Source organism: Notamacropus eugenii, chromosome 1 (assembly GCF_028372415.1).
Source record: "Notamacropus eugenii isolate mMacEug1 chromosome 1, mMacEug1.pri_v2, whole genome shotgun sequence".
Classification (NCBI taxonomy): Eukaryota; Metazoa; Chordata; class Mammalia; order Diprotodontia; family Macropodidae; genus Notamacropus; species Notamacropus eugenii.
In genome coordinates this window covers 401744803-401764994 of record NC_092872.1, presented here as the reverse complement: position 1 = coordinate 401764994, position 20192 = coordinate 401744803, and the positions used below count along the sequence as shown (strand labels likewise).

Sequence of the window (20192 nt, the reverse complement as noted above, 5' to 3'; positions counted from 1 at the left end):
GGCAAAATGGAGAAGTAGGAAAATTTTGTTTTCAGTGCCCTCATCCCAACTCCACTCCGAATCAGTATCATTGGTTCAGTGCCCAAAGTATGCTCTCACTCTCTGTCAATCTCTCTGTCTCTGTCTCTCTCACTCTCTCTGTCTCTCACTCTTTCCTACTCTCCATCTCTCTGTCTCTGCCTATTTGTCTGTTTCTGTCTCTGTCTCTGTCTCTCTTTCTCTCAAATTCCACTTTCAAATCTTTCATTCATACTAAGGTATAACCAACTGATAATGACTAAACCAGATAGGTTCTAGACATTCAAAGAATAGGGATATAGACAGTCTCACATTAAGCTGAATATAAGGTTATTATGGATAAAGGTAGGTAAATCAATAATGGACATTTATTCATTCAAAAGGGATCAATCAACAAGACCTCATTAAGTGCCTATTTTGTGCCAACCGCTGTATTGCGAGTTGAGTATACAAAGACAAAAGTGTAATATTCTTTGCCCTCAAGGAATTTATTTTCTATTAGAGGAAACAACATGTGTATATATAAATATGTAAAAATAAATGAAAAGTAGTGGGGGAGGAGGCTGAAACTAGGTACTAATATACAATAAAAAATCATTCTTTACTTCACTGCCATACCTGGGCCACACAAAGTTGCATTTACAGCTAACTGAGTCCCATTTGGTCCAAGACACTAACTAGTTCTGGATGGCCTGTAAATATTATGGGGTTATGGGGTTTTATACTAGGCCAGGCAAAGGAAGCTAGATTGCTTTAATCTAGAATGAATCAACTGCAGATGCCTTTGAACACTGTAATCATGATAAATTTAAAGTTAGGAGTTGGTAGACTTTTTATTTAAAACCAGGGCCTATACTCATGGATAGTCATCAAGTCACTATGTGGACATCCTCTCCCCATTCTGAGTGAAGGAAGTTGATATAACCTATTTGTACCAAAAAAAAAGCTTTAGACTCCATTTCTGGGACAATTTTCACTTTTACAAAGATCAAAACCTCCAGGTAATGGTTAAGTTCTAATGATACTATCTCCACAGTTGGGAGCATATGCTTGTAGGAATTACCACTGAATTCATAATAGTAACCAATTGTCACTGTGATCGCACTAAATTCTCTTTCTAAGCTCTTTATTTCCCCTGACAATTACACAATTAAGGATGGAATGGCTTTTTATCAGTCAAATAGGAAATCTCCATGGAACTGTCCATAGAGTAGGTGTGCCTTTCTAAGATTTAGGATAGGGGAGTCACTTTATCACTGAATTCCCTATGAATTAATCAATAAACATTTATTAATGTCCTACTATGTGCCAAGCACTGTGCTAAGCTCTGGGAATACAAAAAGCGGCAACAAACAATCCTTGCCTCCATGGAGCTTACAATCCAATGGGGAAGATAACATACAAACAAATATAAACTAAATAAGCTATATGCAGGATAAATAGGACATAATTAACAGAGGGAAAGGCACTAGAATTAAAAAAGATTGGGGAAGGCTTCCATAAAAGGATGGGATTTGTGGGAGCAGCTTAGCCATAGAATTAGCATCAGAAAGGATTTTAGCAATTATACAATCCATCTTCATACCTCCTGCATACCCCTTCTACTTGAATGCTTCTCCTATGTCTACAACTGGCCCTTTTCGTTTCTCAATAGCTCTAGTCATTCAAAGATTTTTTTTTTTCTTATATGGATCCCAAACCCATGATACATAGTGGGTGTAGGCAGGTTAAAATACATCACAAACAAGGAATTTTATAGGAAAGCAAGGTACAGGAGCCAGCCAGAAAAATAAAAATATTAGGGAAAAAGAAGAGTAGCCAAGTCATGCATCAAAAGGAATACATGGTCAAGAGTCAAGTAGAATGGGCAGGCTTGAATGGGTTGAATTCTACAAAATTGACAGGAATTCCCATATGGATGAGATCAAAGTTCCACTGGGGTATTGGAGTATTCATAGTCAACAGTCAATCTCTACATTGCACTTTATATATAGAGATAGAGAGATAGATAGAGAGATAGATAGATAGATATAGATGTAGATATAGATACGATTAATTTGATCCTCATAATAACTCCCTGAGGTAGTTTCTGTTCTACTTTATAGATGAAGAAACTGAGACAGATTAACATTAAGTGCCTTGCCTAGAGGTCATATAACTAGTAAATATGAGAGGCAAGATTTGAATTCAGGTCTTCCTAACTTTATGTCCAATACTCTATTCACTACAGCAAAGTAGAACAATCCTCTCTCTTCCATAGGATAGCCCTACAACAGAAATAGCTATCATGTCTCTTTCTTTATCTTTTCTTCTTCTGTTCTTTCCAGTAAGCATTGCTAGGCCCTCCAACCCTTCCCCATAATATCACTTTATCATCATGACCAGAGATGGAGAACCATGACCTCAAGGCCACATGTAGCCCTTTCTCTGATGTCATGGTCCTCTTCGAAAGTGAAGGATGAAGACAGCCCCTCTAAGTCCTCAAATGCAGCCCTTTGACTGAATCCAAATTTTACAGAACAAATCCCCTTCATAAAAGGATTTGTTTTGTAAAACTTGGACTCAGTCAAAAGGTTACAGCCTTGGAGACCACATATAGCTTCAAGGTTGCAGGTTCTGCACCCCTGAATTCTTGACTATCTTTCAGTGAATACACTATAACTTGTCCAAATCTTTCTTAAATGTGGCACCAGGATTAAACCTGGTCCTCCTGAGGTCCTCTTACCAAAATGGACAATGAGATTGTAGCTTTCTATGATTAAGACACTATACTTCTATTAATGAAACAGATAAGGGCTAGAACAGGGGAGTGAGACCCCCACAAAAACCAGAGTACCAGAGGCAAGTTGCCTGGAATGAATTCGCAGACTCAAGCATTCTTGAGGACAAGGTAAAGATTTATTATACTTTTCAGTGGGCAAGAGTTCTTAAGGAACTTGTGATTTTGTGGGTATAGGTAAAGTTTACATAGTATATTCTATAGTAAAACATGTTCCAAGTGTGATGATTAGGTGATTCAAGGTGGGATTAGGAAGTGATTAAGGAGTGGTTAGTTCTTAAAGGAACATGCACTTTTAGTATTTACTGCACAGATATTTTACCCAGAGTTCATCAGGAAATAGCCCAAGGAGGGGCTACATGGAGGTATGGTTTTAGGTCTGAAATGTCACTAAGTCAACTAATGGTCAGGACTGACTAAGGAATACCAGGCTGCTCTCATCAATGTCTTGTTAGACCAGATAAGGGAGTATACATTTGTCCAAGTCTATGACACTTATGATCAGTCAGTGAGTAGTAAATGCGGTTATGACCCAGTACACAGTCCGTTCAGCCAGTACACAGCTGGTTCAGCCTAATAAGTTCTATGAGTGCATCTAGCTACTGTATCAGGAAAAGAGATAACGATTTTTGCTGGGGCAGTCTGTCCTTGGGCTGGAGAGAAAGTGCCTGGGATAGTGTTTTGAGGCTAGGGAGAAATGCAATTTTTAAAGAGAAGTGTGATTTTAGAATTGGAATCCAAACACCCTATCACAACCTCAGCTGATGTTAGTTGTTTAAGCAGCTTTATCACATGACTGACTCATACTGAGTGTGTCATCTACTAAAAACCCAGGACTCTTCCCTATATAAACTGCATCCAAACCAGGCATCTCCCATTCTGAACTCCATCTCCCATGAGGTCTGTGGGCTATGCTGATGTGACACAGTGTTGTGGGAAGAGATAACTGGATTCTGGAAACTTGTCCTAGTCTCATCTTAATCACGAACTATCTGTGTGACTCCCTAGATACTCTTTCTGAGCCTCTAGTCCCTCCTCTGTAAAATGCAGGTGATCTTTAAAGTACTACCCATAGATATGACAGTCTGTAATTCAGATATTATATGATTCCAGGACCTCACAAGCCTCTCTCTGAGGCTTTACTTCAGACTCTCCTATGAAGAAATGGTTTCCTCTTCTGCTCTGACAACATCAGGGCTACTGTTTCTGATCTCTTTTGCTCCAAACTATTAGTTGAGCTCTTACTGCCTTTGGTCTCTTTAGAGAATGTTCTGGTTGCCCATGAAATGAAGGAGAAAAGTGAAAGAGAGAATGAGAGAAAGGGACAGTGGCCAAAAGGCTTTTGTCCTAGAATATACTCCAAACTTGAGTTTATGCATATGTTCTGTGGAGGCATCTTGGTGTTCACTGAAAAAGGGTTATTAGCTAAGCAACATTATCAAACACCCCAAAATATGACTTTCATCATCAAGAATCTTTATATTTCTCCATAAACCTTGTTTTAGACTGTTTGGGAAAGACTGACCTCAAGCCCTTCTTCCAATAGCCTGATGAGGATTCTCCAATAGAAAGCTATCTACCCTGCTTTGAAAAGCAAGATATCCATGCACTGTTAACCAATCAACTGAGTTGATTGTGTTTTTCTATTCAATAAACAAGCTGGCCAAATAAAGAAATGTGACCTACATGCTAGCCACTAATCTTATGCTCTCAGTTCCTCCAAATATACACTACTCATCCCCCACCTCCATTTAACAAGCACATAAGACTGCTGGTTCGCTATATTTAAAGATGGTTAACACAAAGGTAACAGTATCCTGAAAGATCATGTCATCCGCAGACTCTAAGTCCCTAGGGACCAGGACTTAAATGGATAAAAAGTTCATATCCCCAAATCACAGTCAATGGGTACTGGGATAGCAGCATAGAGTGTGAAATATAAACGCTAGCTATCATTGTTATTATTTATATAGTAACTTCCTTGTAGGTAGTTTATTTTTCTATTTTATTTTTATTTCATTAAATATTTCCCAATATACATTTAAAATTTTTAAACATTATTTTAAAAAGAAATTCAAATTCCAAATTCTCTCCCTTCCTCCTCCCCCTCTTCGCCACCCATAGAGGAAGCGAGCAATATGATATCAATAAAGTTATGCAAAACGTAATTTCATATTAGGCATATTGCAAAAAGACATACAAAAAAGTAAGAAAAATAAATAGAAAAAAAGCATGATTCAATTGGCATTCAGATTTCATCAGTTCTCTCTCTGGAGATAGATAATATCTTTCATCATAAGTCCTTTGGACTTGTCTTGGATGATTGTCTTGATCAGATTAGCTAAGTCTTTCACAACTGATCATCATTACAATATTGCTATTACTGCATATAGGGCTCTCCTGGTTCTGCTCACTTTACTTTGCATTAGTTTGTATAAATCTTCCCAGATTTTTCTGAAGTCATCATTGCAACCATCCTGCTCGTCACATCTTTTTCTTTTCTTTCAAAAAATTATTATTCATTTATTCATTTGTTTTTAACATTTAGCATATTTTTAACATGTTGACATTAATATTTTAACATTCTTTTATTGTTAAGTTAGCTCCAAATTATCTCTCTCCCATCTCCCATCTCTTCCCCTATCTGCTGAGAAGACAAGGAAAATGATATCAATTATACTTGAAAATTAGGCAAAATATATTTATATATTAATGATATCACAAAAAAAGAAAATAAAAAAGAAAGTAAGAAAATTCTACTTCAATTTGCACTGACTTCATCAGCTCTCTCTCTCTCTCTGGAGGTATATGGCATGTTTTCCTCTTAACTTATTTGGAATTTTCTTGGTTTATTGTATCGATCATATTAGCCAAGTCTTTCACATTTGATCATCAATACAATGTTGCTGTTATTCTGCACAACGATACCTCTGTTCTTTCTTTACTTTGTAGCAATTCATATAGGTCTTACTATGTTTTTTTTAAACCACTCCTTCATCATTTCTTATTATATTGTAGTATTTCATCATAATTATATGCCATCATTTGTTCAGCCATTTCCCCATTGATAAGCACCCCCGCAATTTCCAATTCTTTGCTACCACAAAAAGAGCTACCATAAATATTTTTATACATATAGGTCCTTTTCCTTTTTCTTTGATTTACTTGGGGGTATAGAACGAGTAGTGGTATTGCCGGGTCAAAGCATGTGCAAAGTTTTATAGCCTGTTGGGAATAGTTTCAAATTGTTCCCCAAGATAGCTGGACCAGTTCACAATTTTACCAACAGTTTTTGAGTACCTATTTTACTTCATCCTTTCTAGCATTTGTTATTTTTGAAAGACATGAGGTGGTACCTCAGAGTTGTTTTAATTTGCATTTCTCTAATCAATAGTGATTTAGAGCATTTTTATATGACTATAGATAGATTTAATGTCTTCATCTGAAAACTGCCTATTTCTATCCTTTTACTGTTTATCAACTGGGGAATGGCTCTTATTTTTATAAATTTGACTCAATTACATATATACATACATATAAGCATGTGTATATATATATATTTGAGAAACAAGGACTTTATCGGAGAAATGTGATAAAAATTATTGCTATCACTTCATTGCCTGTGGTAACTTTGAGCAAAATGTAGTTTCCCTGATTCTCTCTTTTAATTAGGTCTATTTTTGCTTTTGTTTTGTCTGAGATCATGATTGCTACTCCTGCTTTTTTTCCTTCACCTGTTTTAACTCTGTGTATATCTTTATGTTTCAAGTGTGTTCCAAATACAACATATTGTTGGATTCTCATTTCTAATTCATTCTGCTGTCTGTTTCTTTTTTCTGGGTGAGCTTAATCCATTCACATTCACAGTTATGAATATTAACTGTGTATTTACCTCCATCCCATTTTCTTCTGTTTATCCTCCCCTCTCTGTTTTTATACCATTTGTCCTCAAATGTCTGTTTTGCTTCTGACCACAGCCTCACTTAATCCACCCATCTTCCCCCCATATCTCTTTTCCCCTGACCCTCCTATTTCTCTATTGGATAAGATAAATTTCCATACCCAACTGAGTGTTCACACACACACACACATACACATATATGTGTGTATACATAGATATACATTCTTCCCTCTTTGAACCAATTCCAATGAGAGTGAAGTTCAACTATTTCCCACCCCTTCCTTACCCTCCTACTATAAAATCTCTTCCTTGCACATCTCTTTTATGTGAGAAAATTTTGCCCATTCTACCTCTTCCTTCACCTTCCCTCTTTCTCACCCCTTCATTTTGGAAACAGGGATCGTCCCAACATGATAGAATCACATTCATGGCCTCCCTTTATGTAAACTTTAGTTTCTTCTAAGTTCTAACTAACTTCTAACTTATTAATGATAAAGTTCTTAGGAGTTATATGTATAATCTTCCCATATAGTAATGTAAACAGTTTAACCTTATTGCATCCCTTATGGTTTCTTTTTCCTGTTTACCTGTCATTTAAATTTTCAGAGATTTAGTAGCCACATCTGTAAAATGTGTATAACAGCTGCAGTAACTACTCACAGAATTGTTGTGAGGGTCATATGAGAGCTCATATGCAGGGTACTTTGAACATTATTAAGTACTAATTGTTGCTACTTCTGCTGTTTGTTATTAGGTGTTTGCTTCTATTTGTTACTGTGTTTGGTCATCTGATAAATACTGTCTCTAAAAAGCAAAGCTTGGGACCTACAATCCTGGGAGCCCAGTAAGCAGCCAAACTCATGTGCCAAGTTTCTGGGATTCTCAAAGAGAACTGGAAATGCTGGAAAATGAGTTCTTTCTGTGTCCTGAACAAACAGCCATGTAGGCAGAAAGAGGAGAGTGAAATTTTAGTGATAGCTTCTCTACCCTTACTCAGAGTTCCAGGCTTACAAACAGTTGAGTGTGAGTTTAACTAGAAAATGGTAATTTGCTCACAATCTATTCTTCATCATCACAGTGTATAATATAACTTTGGCAGGGGAATGGGGGTGTAGGAGTCAGATGGAGTCCAAACTTGTGGTTTCATCTTTGTATAGAACTTCAAGTGCAGAAACCCTCCCCTGCCCCAATCAATGCAGATGGACAACAGAAGAAATTTATATTTTTAAGATTTACTCAGGGCAATGAGAAGTTGAAGGAAGTTAGATCTGCCTGATCTCTAATCTAGCATATATCAGAGAAGGGAGTGGAACCAAAATTTTCCCCTGTGGTGTCAGGCTATCTCTTGTACTATGAACAAATGAGTGAGTGAATGGACAAGGTATTGTGCATAGAAAATGCTTAATATAGACTTCTGGAAGGTCTTTGTGTCTTTTCATGAGTGGGAATCTACCTCTTCTCACATCTGCCTCTTAGAATCCCTAGTTTCTTTCAAAGCTCAGCCTAAGCAACGTATACATGAGGTCTTTCTGATTGCCTCAGTTGGTAGGGCCTCTCTGCCCTCTACTTACCTTGCATTTATCCTGTAAGCGTATATGTTGTCTCCCTTTATAAAAGGTAAGCTCCTTGAGGGCAGGGACTGTCTTCATTTTTGTCTTTGTATTCCTGGTGTCCAGCACAGTACCTGGTGTGCTTAATAAATACTTGTCAGTGGTTTGACTGATTTAAGGATGAATAATTCTGGGTCACTATGGCTGACACCCCCAGGCTGCAGTCTCCATCAACACCATCCCCTGATGTTCATTACTTTTAAAAGTAGATATAAGGCCCAGAAGCAACATTAGATGGCTTGATGGAAACACAGAATCTTTATGAGACTTGTCATTGGGCTCACTCAGATCTTGACCTCAGTAGGGTACAAGCATATTGGACAATGGACAAGGAGACAAAAGACCAGGATGGGAGTACTGGCTCTGCCAACTCGCCATCTCCATTACTTCAGGCCTGTTCTTTAATCTCCTTTACCCGCACTTTGTTCTTCTATAACATGGAAGCTATAGTATCTGCCTAATTTAAAGGACTTCTAAGACATTTTCATGAGCCAGTAGAGGGTAAAGAATGTGTCAAATGAAAACTAAAACTATACTGATATTAAATATTGTGATAGTCAACTTCACCTGTCACAGTCTTTGAATGCTTGCTAAAAGCGGTTCAATATTCTTTCTTACTCTCAACAAAAAGAATTCAACTAAATAGTGATGACAGAGGCTGGAGAAAGAATGCAGGGGTTGGAGACAGAAGGTATCTATCTCTGTCTCTATCTCTACACATACATATACACATATATATAGACACATACACATACATACACACACACACACACACATATAGGCATTTCCTTTCTTTGGGTCTCTGTTTTCTCATAAACAAAGAGAAGGTTGGATAGATGCCTCTGAGATCATTTCTACCCAATCTATGATCCTATGTCTTCTCCAGGTGCTCTTACCCAGCCTTCAAAAATTTAGCCTTGCTGCCATTGGTAAAAGACCCTGTCTGACAGATGAAAAATTGTATAGATGACAAGGAATCTTGGGTTTCCTCCAAAAAACCATAAGGAGAACAATATATAAACTTGAAAGAAAACTCAAATATGTCATTAGAGGTCTCCTTGATGGAAAAGATGAAGAGGCAATGACAAACAGATCCTAGTTCCTTCTCATAAGTGATTCCACTGCAACCTAATCTACCAGGCCTAGTGAAAGAGTGAAGACCCCTAATGTCTCTATTCTGGATCAGTAATATATTATTTGTATTTTTGTTTCAGAACCTGTCTGAGAATGATATTCAGAAATTTCCAAAGCTCCGGGTACCGTAAGTACTCTTATCTCTTACGAAGTATCTCTTATCAAGTGACCCAGTTTGAATCAAGATGGGGGAAAGCTATTTAAAACCATTACCACCCATAAGTCTTAGATGCTTGTTTCTGAAAGGAAGGGAATGACTGGAGTATTGGGGAAGAAGGAATGGCTGATGTCCAGGACTCTGTGACCTCAGATAGTAGATTATTTGGAAGATAGGACATCTTCCATCAGCACATTTGGTTGATGATGGTTGGATCTATGATCTAACAAAGTCCAGGTTGTTTTAGGGACAGCCAAACCCTAATGTGGTCTAAGGGAATGATACTTAATTCCCTGAGTCATCCTTTTGGAATTGGAGAGATAACAGAATATCTAGGAATAGGTTAGGAACTGGAAATGAGACATTGTGATGGGGTAACCAAGGTCAGTTTAGAACTGGAAACAACTGAAGAAGTCATCTAGTATCACCCACTCATTTTACGGTTTAGAAAACTAAGGTCCCGAAAGTTTAATGACTTACCCAAATATCACTGCCAAAATTTTGATTTTGGTCCTTTAATTCCAAACTCACCACTCTTTCCAGTGTACCCCTTTTTAAAGTAAGAGGTCAAAGAAATGTATGGACAAAGGTTTGCTTGAACCATATTCGCAGTTTGGCTGCCATCTACAGAGGTAAACTTAAAATGGAACCCTGCTTCCTTTCTCACCTTTTTATAGTCCATATTGAATAACAATGGACTGAGAAACAGGAGACCTAGATATGGAGCCTTGATTGATAAATTGAGAGTTAGATTCGATGACCCTTCCTTGAGGATGAGCAAGTACAGATTAGAATCCTGGTGTAGATGGGGTGGGAACTGAAGGAGAGTGGACAAGTCAGCCAGAACTGAAAGAAGAAGTTCGACCTAGGAGGGGAGAAAAGTCCTAAAATGTAGAGTCAGATCCAAGCTAAAAACAAAAACAAAATCTGTGGATTTCAGGCCAGATCTGTGAGGTTTTTATGATGATATTTATTAAAGAGAGAGATGCAAGAGAAGTGAACCACATGATGAAGGACAAGCCTAGGAATACAAAATCGATTAGGTCATGAAGAGTGTAACTTCTTCTACTGCATCACTATGAAAGAATATTAGGGGTAGTATTAGAACTCTTACCAAACATGACCCTGAGCAGGAGAGATGTTAGAACCAAAGAATCATTTTCCATTGGGAGAAACAAGGGAATTTGAGAAACTTATCCAGGAATATTTGGAGAAGTACCAGGAGAAAAGGCTCAAGACTAGAATTTAGAACCTCTTGGATTCTAGTGCTTTCCTCAGATTTTCTGGCTTTATTACCAATAACCCTAAGCTTTAGTTGGGGGTAGGTGGCACAGTAGATAGAGTGCCAGTGCTGGATTTAGGAAGACTTATCTTTTTGGGTTCAAATCTGGCCTCAAACACTTACTAACTGTATGACCCTAGGTAAGTTACTTAACCCTGTTTGCCTGAGTTTCCTCATCTGTAAAAGGAGCAAGAGAAGGAAATGGCGAACCAATCCAATATCTCTGCCAAGAAATCTCCAAATGGGGGTCATAGAGAGTCAGACATAACTGAAAAATGACTTAAAAACAACAATGTTTTAGTAAGCAATGTGAGGAAGGAATCAATCAATAACCATTTATTATATATATTCTTTCTTTGTGCCAGGCACTGAACTGGGGACTGGGGAAAAAGTGAGGGAATCCTTGCCCACAAGGAGCTTGAGGAAGGCAGCATAGGCATATGTAGATCTCTATAAACTTTCACAACAAATACAAGGTAATTTTGGAGAGGTAGACGCTAGTGACCCTAGGATTCAAGCAAGGTTTCATGCCGAAGGGGGCGCTTGAGCTGAATCTGATTCTAAAAGGTGAGGAGGGCAATGCGGGGAAACATCAAATGCAGAGGTACAGGACTGGGAGAATGAACAAGGCCAGTTTGCAGGACTGAATAGTGCAGGAATGACTGAAACAGCATTTATTAAGCACTCACTCTTTCTGTGCAAAGCACTGGACTAAATATTGGGGAAACAAGTGGAAAAGCAAAGACACAATCGATCTTAAGAAGCTCACATTCTAACTGGAGGAGACAACGTATATAAAAAGATGCACCTAGAGAGCAAATGGAAAGACCTTAAAATCATAACATTTTATTTACAGGCAATGCTGAGAATTCCTTAGCATGAGGGTCAAGGGGCAATGTCTGGGCATGTGGAGTAGATAGTAGCAGAGAAGATGGGCTTTGTTGTTGTTGTTTAGTCATTTTCAGTAGTGTTGGACTCTTCATGACCCCTTTGAGGGGTTTTCTTGCCAAAGACAGTATAATGATTTGCTGATGGGGTACAGGCCTAAGCTGAGACTTTCAGTCCTTACCCAAAAGAATCTGAGTCCTATTCATCTATAGGCCCTGGAATACCCTACTTTGAACTCTGATTGAATCTTCCTACTTGATTTGGGTTTTCATGCCCACATTTGTTACCCTTAACCTAGGGTAGCCCTGCATGATCTATTACCTCTACAATGCCTCCTGCTACATCCCACCCTTGATCCCATCAATATCTCATTTTCTTGGTTCCTGGTGTCTCAGTCATCTCAGCTACTTCCCACTCCCATCAAGACCTTCCCTAAACCCCTCCCCCAATTGCCCCAGATGCCTAGCCAATCCTAGATCCCTCCCATAAGAAGAGTCTGTATATCAGATCCATCTTGCCTCCAAGAAAATGCTCAGATTCAATCTAGCTCAGATTCTATCTGTCCCACTTGTCAATACAAGTGTCACAAATGCTCAGATTTCTTGTTTGGCCAATATAGCCAAGAACCTGGCATGTTGGTATTTTGGGGTCCCAAGCACCCCATAACACCTCAACAATTTGCCATTTCCTTCTCCAGTTCATTTTACAGATGTGGGAACAGGCAAACAAGGTTAAGTGACTGCTAGTAAGGTGACAGCTAGTTAAGTGTCTGAAGCTAGATTTGAACTCAGGAAGATGAATCTTTCTGACTCCAGGTCAGGCATTCTATCCATTGAGCTTTCCCAAGAAGATGGTTAGTTCCACTAGATTCGAGAGTGTAGAGAAAGCAATTAGCATGTAATAAAGTTGGAAAAGTATTGTCCATCTTTCACTATTGAAGAGGACCAACAGCATCATGGGGTGATGTCTTGACTTACTTATGATTTGGATTGAAGTGAGATAGAGCCACACAAAGTCACTAGTCTCACTCCAAAGAAGAAGGAGAAGAAGGAGAAGGAGAAGAAGGAGGAGGAGGAGGAGGAGGAGGAGGAGGAGGAGGAGGAGGAGGAGGAGGAGGAGGAGGAGGAGGAGGAGGAGAAGAAGAAGTAGGAGAAGGAAGAGAAGGAGAAGGAGGAGAAAGAGGAGAAGGAGAAGAGAAGAATGAGGAGAAGAAATAGCAGCATTCCCCAACTTCTGATCAAATTCCAGGTTGAATCCCCAGAAGGCAGCTATTATTACTCTCAGGGTTCCAGAGAAAGGGTTAGGAAGGAAAGAAAGGAAAGAAAAACCAAAGAATGAGGTACAAGCTAAAAACAAAAATAAATTCCAAGAACACAATTCCCAGAGTTTTATGTGCCTTCTTAATGATGTCAATGGAGTGCCTAAAGGGGGTGAGAGAAGTCCATTCCTTCACTTATTCATTCATTGAACAAGTATTAAATCCCTACTATGCTCCAGATATTGCACTACATGCTGAATATACAAAGGCAAAATTAAACCAAACTTGACCTCTAGGGGCTTACACTCTATGAGGCAGCATTTGATTCATATCTCTAGGATGGCGTCTACAGCTATTATAACATCAATCAAGATCCATATTTCCAGTATAGGATCCATTTCTCTGGTATATGAAATCCACATCTCAAGTAGAGAACCCACATCTCCAGCATGAGGTCTATAAATCTATGAGCAGGTGAGGAAAGAGGGACTTAAGGGAACTCTAGAACTTGATTAGGTCACAACTAGAATACTGAGTTCCATTCTGGGTGCCATATTTTAGGACAGATATTGACAAGCCGACAATCAGAATGGTAAAAGACCTGATGACAACTGCCATTTGTTCATCCTATTATGGAGAGGATTGCACTGGGTGGGGTCTGAGAGCCCTGTAAGAGTCTTTGTGACTAAGTACCCTGTCTCCTCCCCAGCTACTAGGTGAGCAAGTGTGCTGGTGAGGGCCTGGAGACATTACTCCCCAGTTGAGTAGAAAAAGAGCCAAGTCTGAGGCAGGAAGATAACACTTGTACAGTTATTTAAAAAGATGAAAAAGAAGGTGGTATGAGTCACCACACTCTGAAGCTTCAGCCCTGAAGGAGACTTCAAGGCCTACACCCCTCTGAAGAGAAGGAAGCCTAAGGAGAGCGGAAAGGGGATGTCACGAGAGGCAGCCGCCCTCCCCTTCCCTTCCCCCCAAGCCCGTTTTGGTGTCTCTGAGCTCACTGGTACAGAAGTGTCATGAGCTCAGGAGGTGGGGGCTGAGAGGTTCCCTGTGGCCCTCCTCTGTTCTTATAGCTGCACCCCCAGTTACAAAGGCAGTGATATTTATCTTTTCTTGCTTCCTGCTTCTCCCTTTCTGTAGATTCCCTCCCATCAGCTCATCCCCCTATCTCTAGAGGCCGGGGGAATTAAGTAGCCTCCTCAAAGGCACACAGGGATAGATTTGAACCCAGATCCTCTGAGTTGATCAAAAGGAATGAATTTCTAATTCAGTGATTTCAGGCTGATTAAAGACTAGCAAGAGAAAGAGCTGGAGGTACGGCGGGGGAGTAGGCAGGCCTGTTCTATGTAGGTAGGCCCTGTCTGCCCCACAGACACAGCTCTGACTGTGAAGAGGCAAACACCATAGGAGGGCCCTGCTGAGGACAGTTAATCCTTCCCAATGACTACTGAAGAGGTTATTCAGTGTCTCAAATCTCTTGGTTTCCATCTCACTTTGGCTCCTAGATAAGGAGGAGAAAGAAGTGTGGAAGGGTGCGAATCTCTAGGTGAGGCAGTTGCTTGTAAAATGTACAATGTTTTGTGTTCTGGTTTTACTGAAAAAAGAAGTCAGCTTCCTTGCCTTCGAAATGAGAGGGCTTTGACTAAGTGATCTCTGAGGTCACTTCCAGCTCTGAGGGTCCCAGAATGTACGTCACCAGCTGAGTGGTGAGGGGAGATGAGAGAGGAGATAGCTGGGGCAAGAGGTTAGTGATAGAGGGAGATATTAAGGCAAGTGCAGACTGCTGAGTAGTTAGAAAGAAAGGAAATGGGGCTGTTCCCTCAGTGAACAATAGGCTCTCACAATTCATAAAAGAGAGGGAAGGATAGATTGGAGCTATAGGGAGGCAACCAGGCTCTGGGACATGGTATAGAATGTTGTGGCCATGCCTGAGTCTCAGATCTCTTGTCTTTTGTTGGTGTAGTTGTTGGGTTTGTTTTGTTTTAGTTTGGTTTTTTAGCACTAGAAAGAGGGCATGGTTTGAAATCAGAAGAACTGGATTCATGTGCCACTTCTTGCCATGGTGGACAACTCCATGAATTTCTCTGGGTCTCAGTTTTCTCATAAGTAAAATGGGGAGAAGGGTGGATTGGATGACTGCTCAGGTCCTTTCTTGAATCTCTAACTGCTGAGCTTGGGGAGCAGGATCTATGAGATGATAGGATTGGATCTCTTCTTTTCTTCTGTATGTTTTAAGACCTTGGCCAGATGAGATGATTTTTTTTTTTAGCTTGTTCGGTTGTTTCTCAGTTGTGTCTGACACTTCACGACCTCATTTGGGATTTTCTTGGCAAAGATACCAGAGCGGTTTGTGAGTTCCTTCTCCAGTTCATTTTCATAAATGAGGAAACGGAGGCAAAAAGAATAAAGTAACTTGCATAAGATCACACAGCTAATATGTGTCTAAAGCCAGATTTGAACTCAAATCATCCTGACTCCAGGCCCTACACTCTATCCACTGAGCCACCAGGCTACTTTCCCTTTTTTTCCTTTTTAGTTCACTACAGTAAAAAGATCGCTGGATTTGTAATCAGAACTGGTTTCAAATCTCAACTCTGCTAACCAACTATCTGTGTGAGCTTAGGCAAATCACTTAACAGTTCTGTGCCTGAGTCTTCTCATCTATAAAATGAAGAGTTTGACCTGACAGAGAGGTGGTAGATACAAAATATAGAAAAAGACATATATTTATGGCATGTGTGTTCATCCTTCGTTGCCGAAGACCATGCCATCAGAGAAATGATGACATGACTTGCACTTGCTTTGTTTTGAGTGAGGGAGGGCTGTGCAGGTCACCAGCCTCACTTCTCCTCCAGAACCATCTGAATCCAGTGACCAGATATTCATCAGGATGACTGGAGATGACCCAGAATGAGGCAATTGGGGTTAAGTGACTTGCCCAAGGTCACACAGCTAGTGAGTGTCAAATGACTGAGGTGAGATTTGAACTCAGGTCCTCTTGACTCCTGCACTGGTGCTCTATCCACTGCACCACCTAGCTGCCCCATACATTTATGGAGATAGTTAATGGATGCATTTGTTTTATTTAATTATACATATTTATTACAAGGGATTTTTTTCCTTTTCTTTTTGGTGAGAAATTCATGGGAGGGAGTGAAAATAAATAAAACAAAATAGAAGTTATATCAGTAAAATAAAATTAAATGAAGTTAGGCTACATGACTTCTAAAGTCCCTGATTAGGTCAACTTTAATTTACAAAGGAAAGGTATAGACAAAGTATTATGAGGAATTTGAGGAGATAGAGATGACTTTTGCCTGGATGTGGAGGGGATCTGAATAGATTTTCAGAAATTAAGGTGAGAAGAATCTATTCCAGGAATGGAGGTTTATTGGAACAATGTCAGTCACCCTGTCAATACACCTTTATTAAGCCCTTGCTATGTGCCTAGTACTATGCTAAGGACTGGAGATACAAAGAAGGCAAAAAAACAGTCCTTGCCTTCAGGGAGCTCTGAGCCTAATGGGAAAGACAATATATAAGACAACACCGTAGGTAACAACATAACATGCAGGGAAAATTGGAGATAAGCAGCAGAGAGAAGGCACTAGAATGGAGTGTGGAAAGGCATCCTGTAGAAGGTGAGATTTGGGTGAGAACTTGAAGGAAACCAGAGAAGCCAAGAGGTAATTCCTGGCATGGGAGGACAGTTGGTGAAAATGCCCAGATAGGGGACAAGTAGGGGAGGGGATGAGGACAGAGAGTACACCAGTTTGACTAGAAGGTAGAGTACCTTAAAGGAAGCAGTATGAGATAAAGTTGAGCAGGTTGGACCCATAGATCTAAAAAAAGAAAATCGCATAGATTTAGAGCAGAAGGAGCCTTGGAGGATTCCAGACTGGTGAAGACCTTGAATTCCAGAATCAGGAGTTTCTATGTATTCAGTAAATGATGAGGGATTATAGCAGGTTTTTGAGCAGAGAAATGGCTTGATAGACCTGCACTATAAAGTATCTGTGATTAGTGGGACCAGAGGAGGGTTAATCCAGAGGCAGAGAAACATATGCACATTTCAATAATCTAAACATGGTGAGATGAAGCCTGGATGAGAGATTTCATCCAGGAGATGTTTGGAGGAGGGGACAGATACTAGGCTAGTGATAAAGAAATTCCGGGGCTTGACACTGGTTGAATAAATGTGTTAGGGAGGAGTCAAAGCTGACTGAGTTTTCTGAGATTCTGTCTTAATGTTTACATAGATTTGAAACTCTGTTAGGGCAGGGACAGTCATTTAAAGTTCCTTATAGTTCAACCTCCCACAGTGCCTAGCACACTGTCTGTCTAGTATGACCTTCTCAGTATACTATGAGGGATAGAGTCATGATGATACATCTGGCAATGGTGTACAGCATTGGTCCTGGAGTCAGAAGACTTGAATTCAAATACTGTCTCTGATCATTATTATCCACGTGAATTGAGGCAAATCATATCATTTGCCTGGGCCATAATGTTTCCTCATTGCGTAAAATGAACGATTTAGACTAGATGTCCTCTAACATTCATTCCTCCTCTCAGTTTATGAACCCATTATAAAGGTGATCACACTAGCCCCTCCTATCTGAAGGTCAGGGATGGTACTTTCCACCCCTTCCCCAGAGTTCTCTAGAACCCTTAAGGGGGAATCAGGAATGGCTGTCTCTCTGTCAATGACTCAAGTCCCCAATAATTTTGTTCCCTCAATTTTAGGGAGTCCAAGCAGCAGGTTGAGGCAGCTAGGTGGTGCGATGGATAGAGTGCTGAGCCAGAAGTTAGAAAGACTCATCTTCCTGAATTTAAATCTGGCATCAGGTACTTCCTAATTGTGGGACCCTGGAAAGTCACGTAACTCTGCCTTAGTTTTCTCATCTGTAAAACGAGCTAGAGAAAGAACTGGCAAACCACTCTAGTGTTGTTGCCAAGAAAACCCCAAATGGAGGTCATAAACAGTTTTAGAGGATTGAAAAAGTGACCGAAAATCAACAAAAGTACCCAGTTCCATTTAAGCACTTAACAGTCAGATTAGCTTTTATAAAGGAATATTTGATTCTAATGTATGGCAGGAACAAGCATAACCACACCCCTCCCCCCCCCACCACAATACTTGAGAAGCAAAATCTATCCCCTGTACCCCTCAGTCTCTTGGGAGGGGTGAAGTATTAGGTTCGGAGCTGGGGCCATCAAGTTCCAACCCCTACAATCTGCTGGGCTCCTGTCCTGGCATGCTGGCTTCTGGGAGTTTCCCTGCTCAGTTTATCATCAGATTATCTGGCCTGGAATCTTACTTCCAAAGCTGCAGGATCTTGAGCTTCTAGGTCTGCAAATTCTAGTACCTGCACCTAAAGACAAATGACACAGACCAAAACCACAAACCCTATTCTTGGGGCCACAGGGTCTAAAAGGGAGAGGGGGAAGGCTCTCCATACTCAGAGTGAGACTGTCTCAATCTGGGAGTTCTAAAGATGCAGCCTGTTCCACAGCCAATGGAAAGAAGCTGAAGTACAGGAGAACAAAAGATCTCTTCTCCCAGAAGTAGGACCTTGCTCTCCCTAACATAGCTGTCTCAGTCTTAGGTGATGGGCTTGTGCAGCAAAACTCTGTTATACTATGATTCTCCCTCTGACTAGGGGAAGCCATTTGTGAAATGCCTAGGGCAGATTAGGAATTCAGAATTATAAATTATTAGAGCTGGAAGGGGTTTTAAAATAATTTAATCTAGCGTGATAATTAGCAGTGATTGTGCCTGAGGCAAATTCAATTAAATGTGTACGAGGTGTATGTATAAGTGTGAGGGAAGGAGGGGAGTACAGGAGTTATGGCACTTAGTACCATAGATGTAAATATTACAAGGAAGGAAGTGGCCCATCCCCCAAAGAGTCTGGCTCCTGGCTGTGAGGGCCTTGAGAGAGGTGTCATAGGTAAGTGAGTAAAGTATAAAAAGTGAAGTGACAGATCCTTGGGGATGGTGGACCAGGGACAGTTGAACCATTTGCCTCCAGAGAACTGCAAGGCAAGACTTGCGGACGGTGGTCATGGAGAGAATTCAGGTCCCTGCCCCTTGCTTACCCCCAGCCAGTTTTCCAGGATCAAAGTCCCATTAACCATTTCTACTAGTTATGATCTTAATTGAGTCCTTCTCATTTACGGTGAAGAGCATGGTGGCCAGACAGGAAAAGTAACTTGCCTAAATTCATCAGTGAGTTAGAGGAGGAGCCAAGACTAATGCTCTCTTGACTTCCAATTTCCTTTCCAGTCTGTCTCCCTTTTGCTTCCTCCTCCCTCCTTTTTCTCTGAGGATATTGCCAACAACCTTTCAAGAAAAAGAAAAGACCCATTTTCTTCTATCCATGGAACAAAGGCAACCGTGACAGGAAGCCTCTGGGCCTCCCATTTCTCTAGTATTGGGTCTTGAGCTGCGTCACACCACCTTCAATGTCCATTGCTACCATAGTTCAAGAGCAAAGGTTTTCTCTGTGTTAAGTTAAATAGGACTTCTAGGTGGCACAATGCTGCTCCTGGAGTTAGGAAGACCTGAGTTCAAATCCAACCTCAGACACTTACTAGCTATATGATCCTGGGCAAGTCACTTAATGAAGTTTGCCTCAGTTTCCTCATCTGTTAAAATGAGTGGAAGAAGAAAATGGCAAATGGAGGATACAATGTAGTAGAAGTATAAGACATTTTCACCTAGCCTCATGGAATCTATAGTCTACTCAGAGATACAAGATTTAAAAATATGAAGTTAATGGAAAACAAGACAGGGCACCTGATCATGTTTTTAGATATATGCTATGGGCTTCCTGGGAAAGGTAGAGCTTGAGAGGGTCTTGAAAAAGGGTAGCATAGTGAAAAAAATTCTAAATTCTGAGAATGGCACAAGATGGGGAGCATGAGGCAGTGTGAGAGATGTGTAAGGGTCTGAATTTACAGAGAAGAGCCTTTATGGGACTTTCTCAGGTGGGGGCCTAGACTTGGTGTAGTTTCCTGATATTTGTGCTTTGAAATTGAATTATTACATCCTAAAGAATAAAGAGTTAAGATAGAGCACTCAGAGAGCCATGTTTGAACTTGGATGAGGATCTGCAGAGGCTGCTGCGCCATACAGGGGCTCTGTAAACACCTTCACTAT

The 20192-nt window shown here is 40.3% G+C and overlaps 1 protein-coding gene across 1 annotated transcript in view; it reads left to right on the top strand.

The window, feature by feature from the left end:
* LCP2 (lymphocyte cytosolic protein 2) overlaps positions 1-20192 on the top strand; it is a 66892-nt gene that overhangs the window by 2393 nt on the left and 44307 nt on the right. The window contains exon 3 of the mRNA XM_072630944.1: positions 9523-9569. Within this exon, the coding sequence (XP_072487045.1) occupies positions 9523-9569 (47 nt within the window). The remainder of the gene's footprint in view (positions 1-9522; positions 9570-20192) is intronic.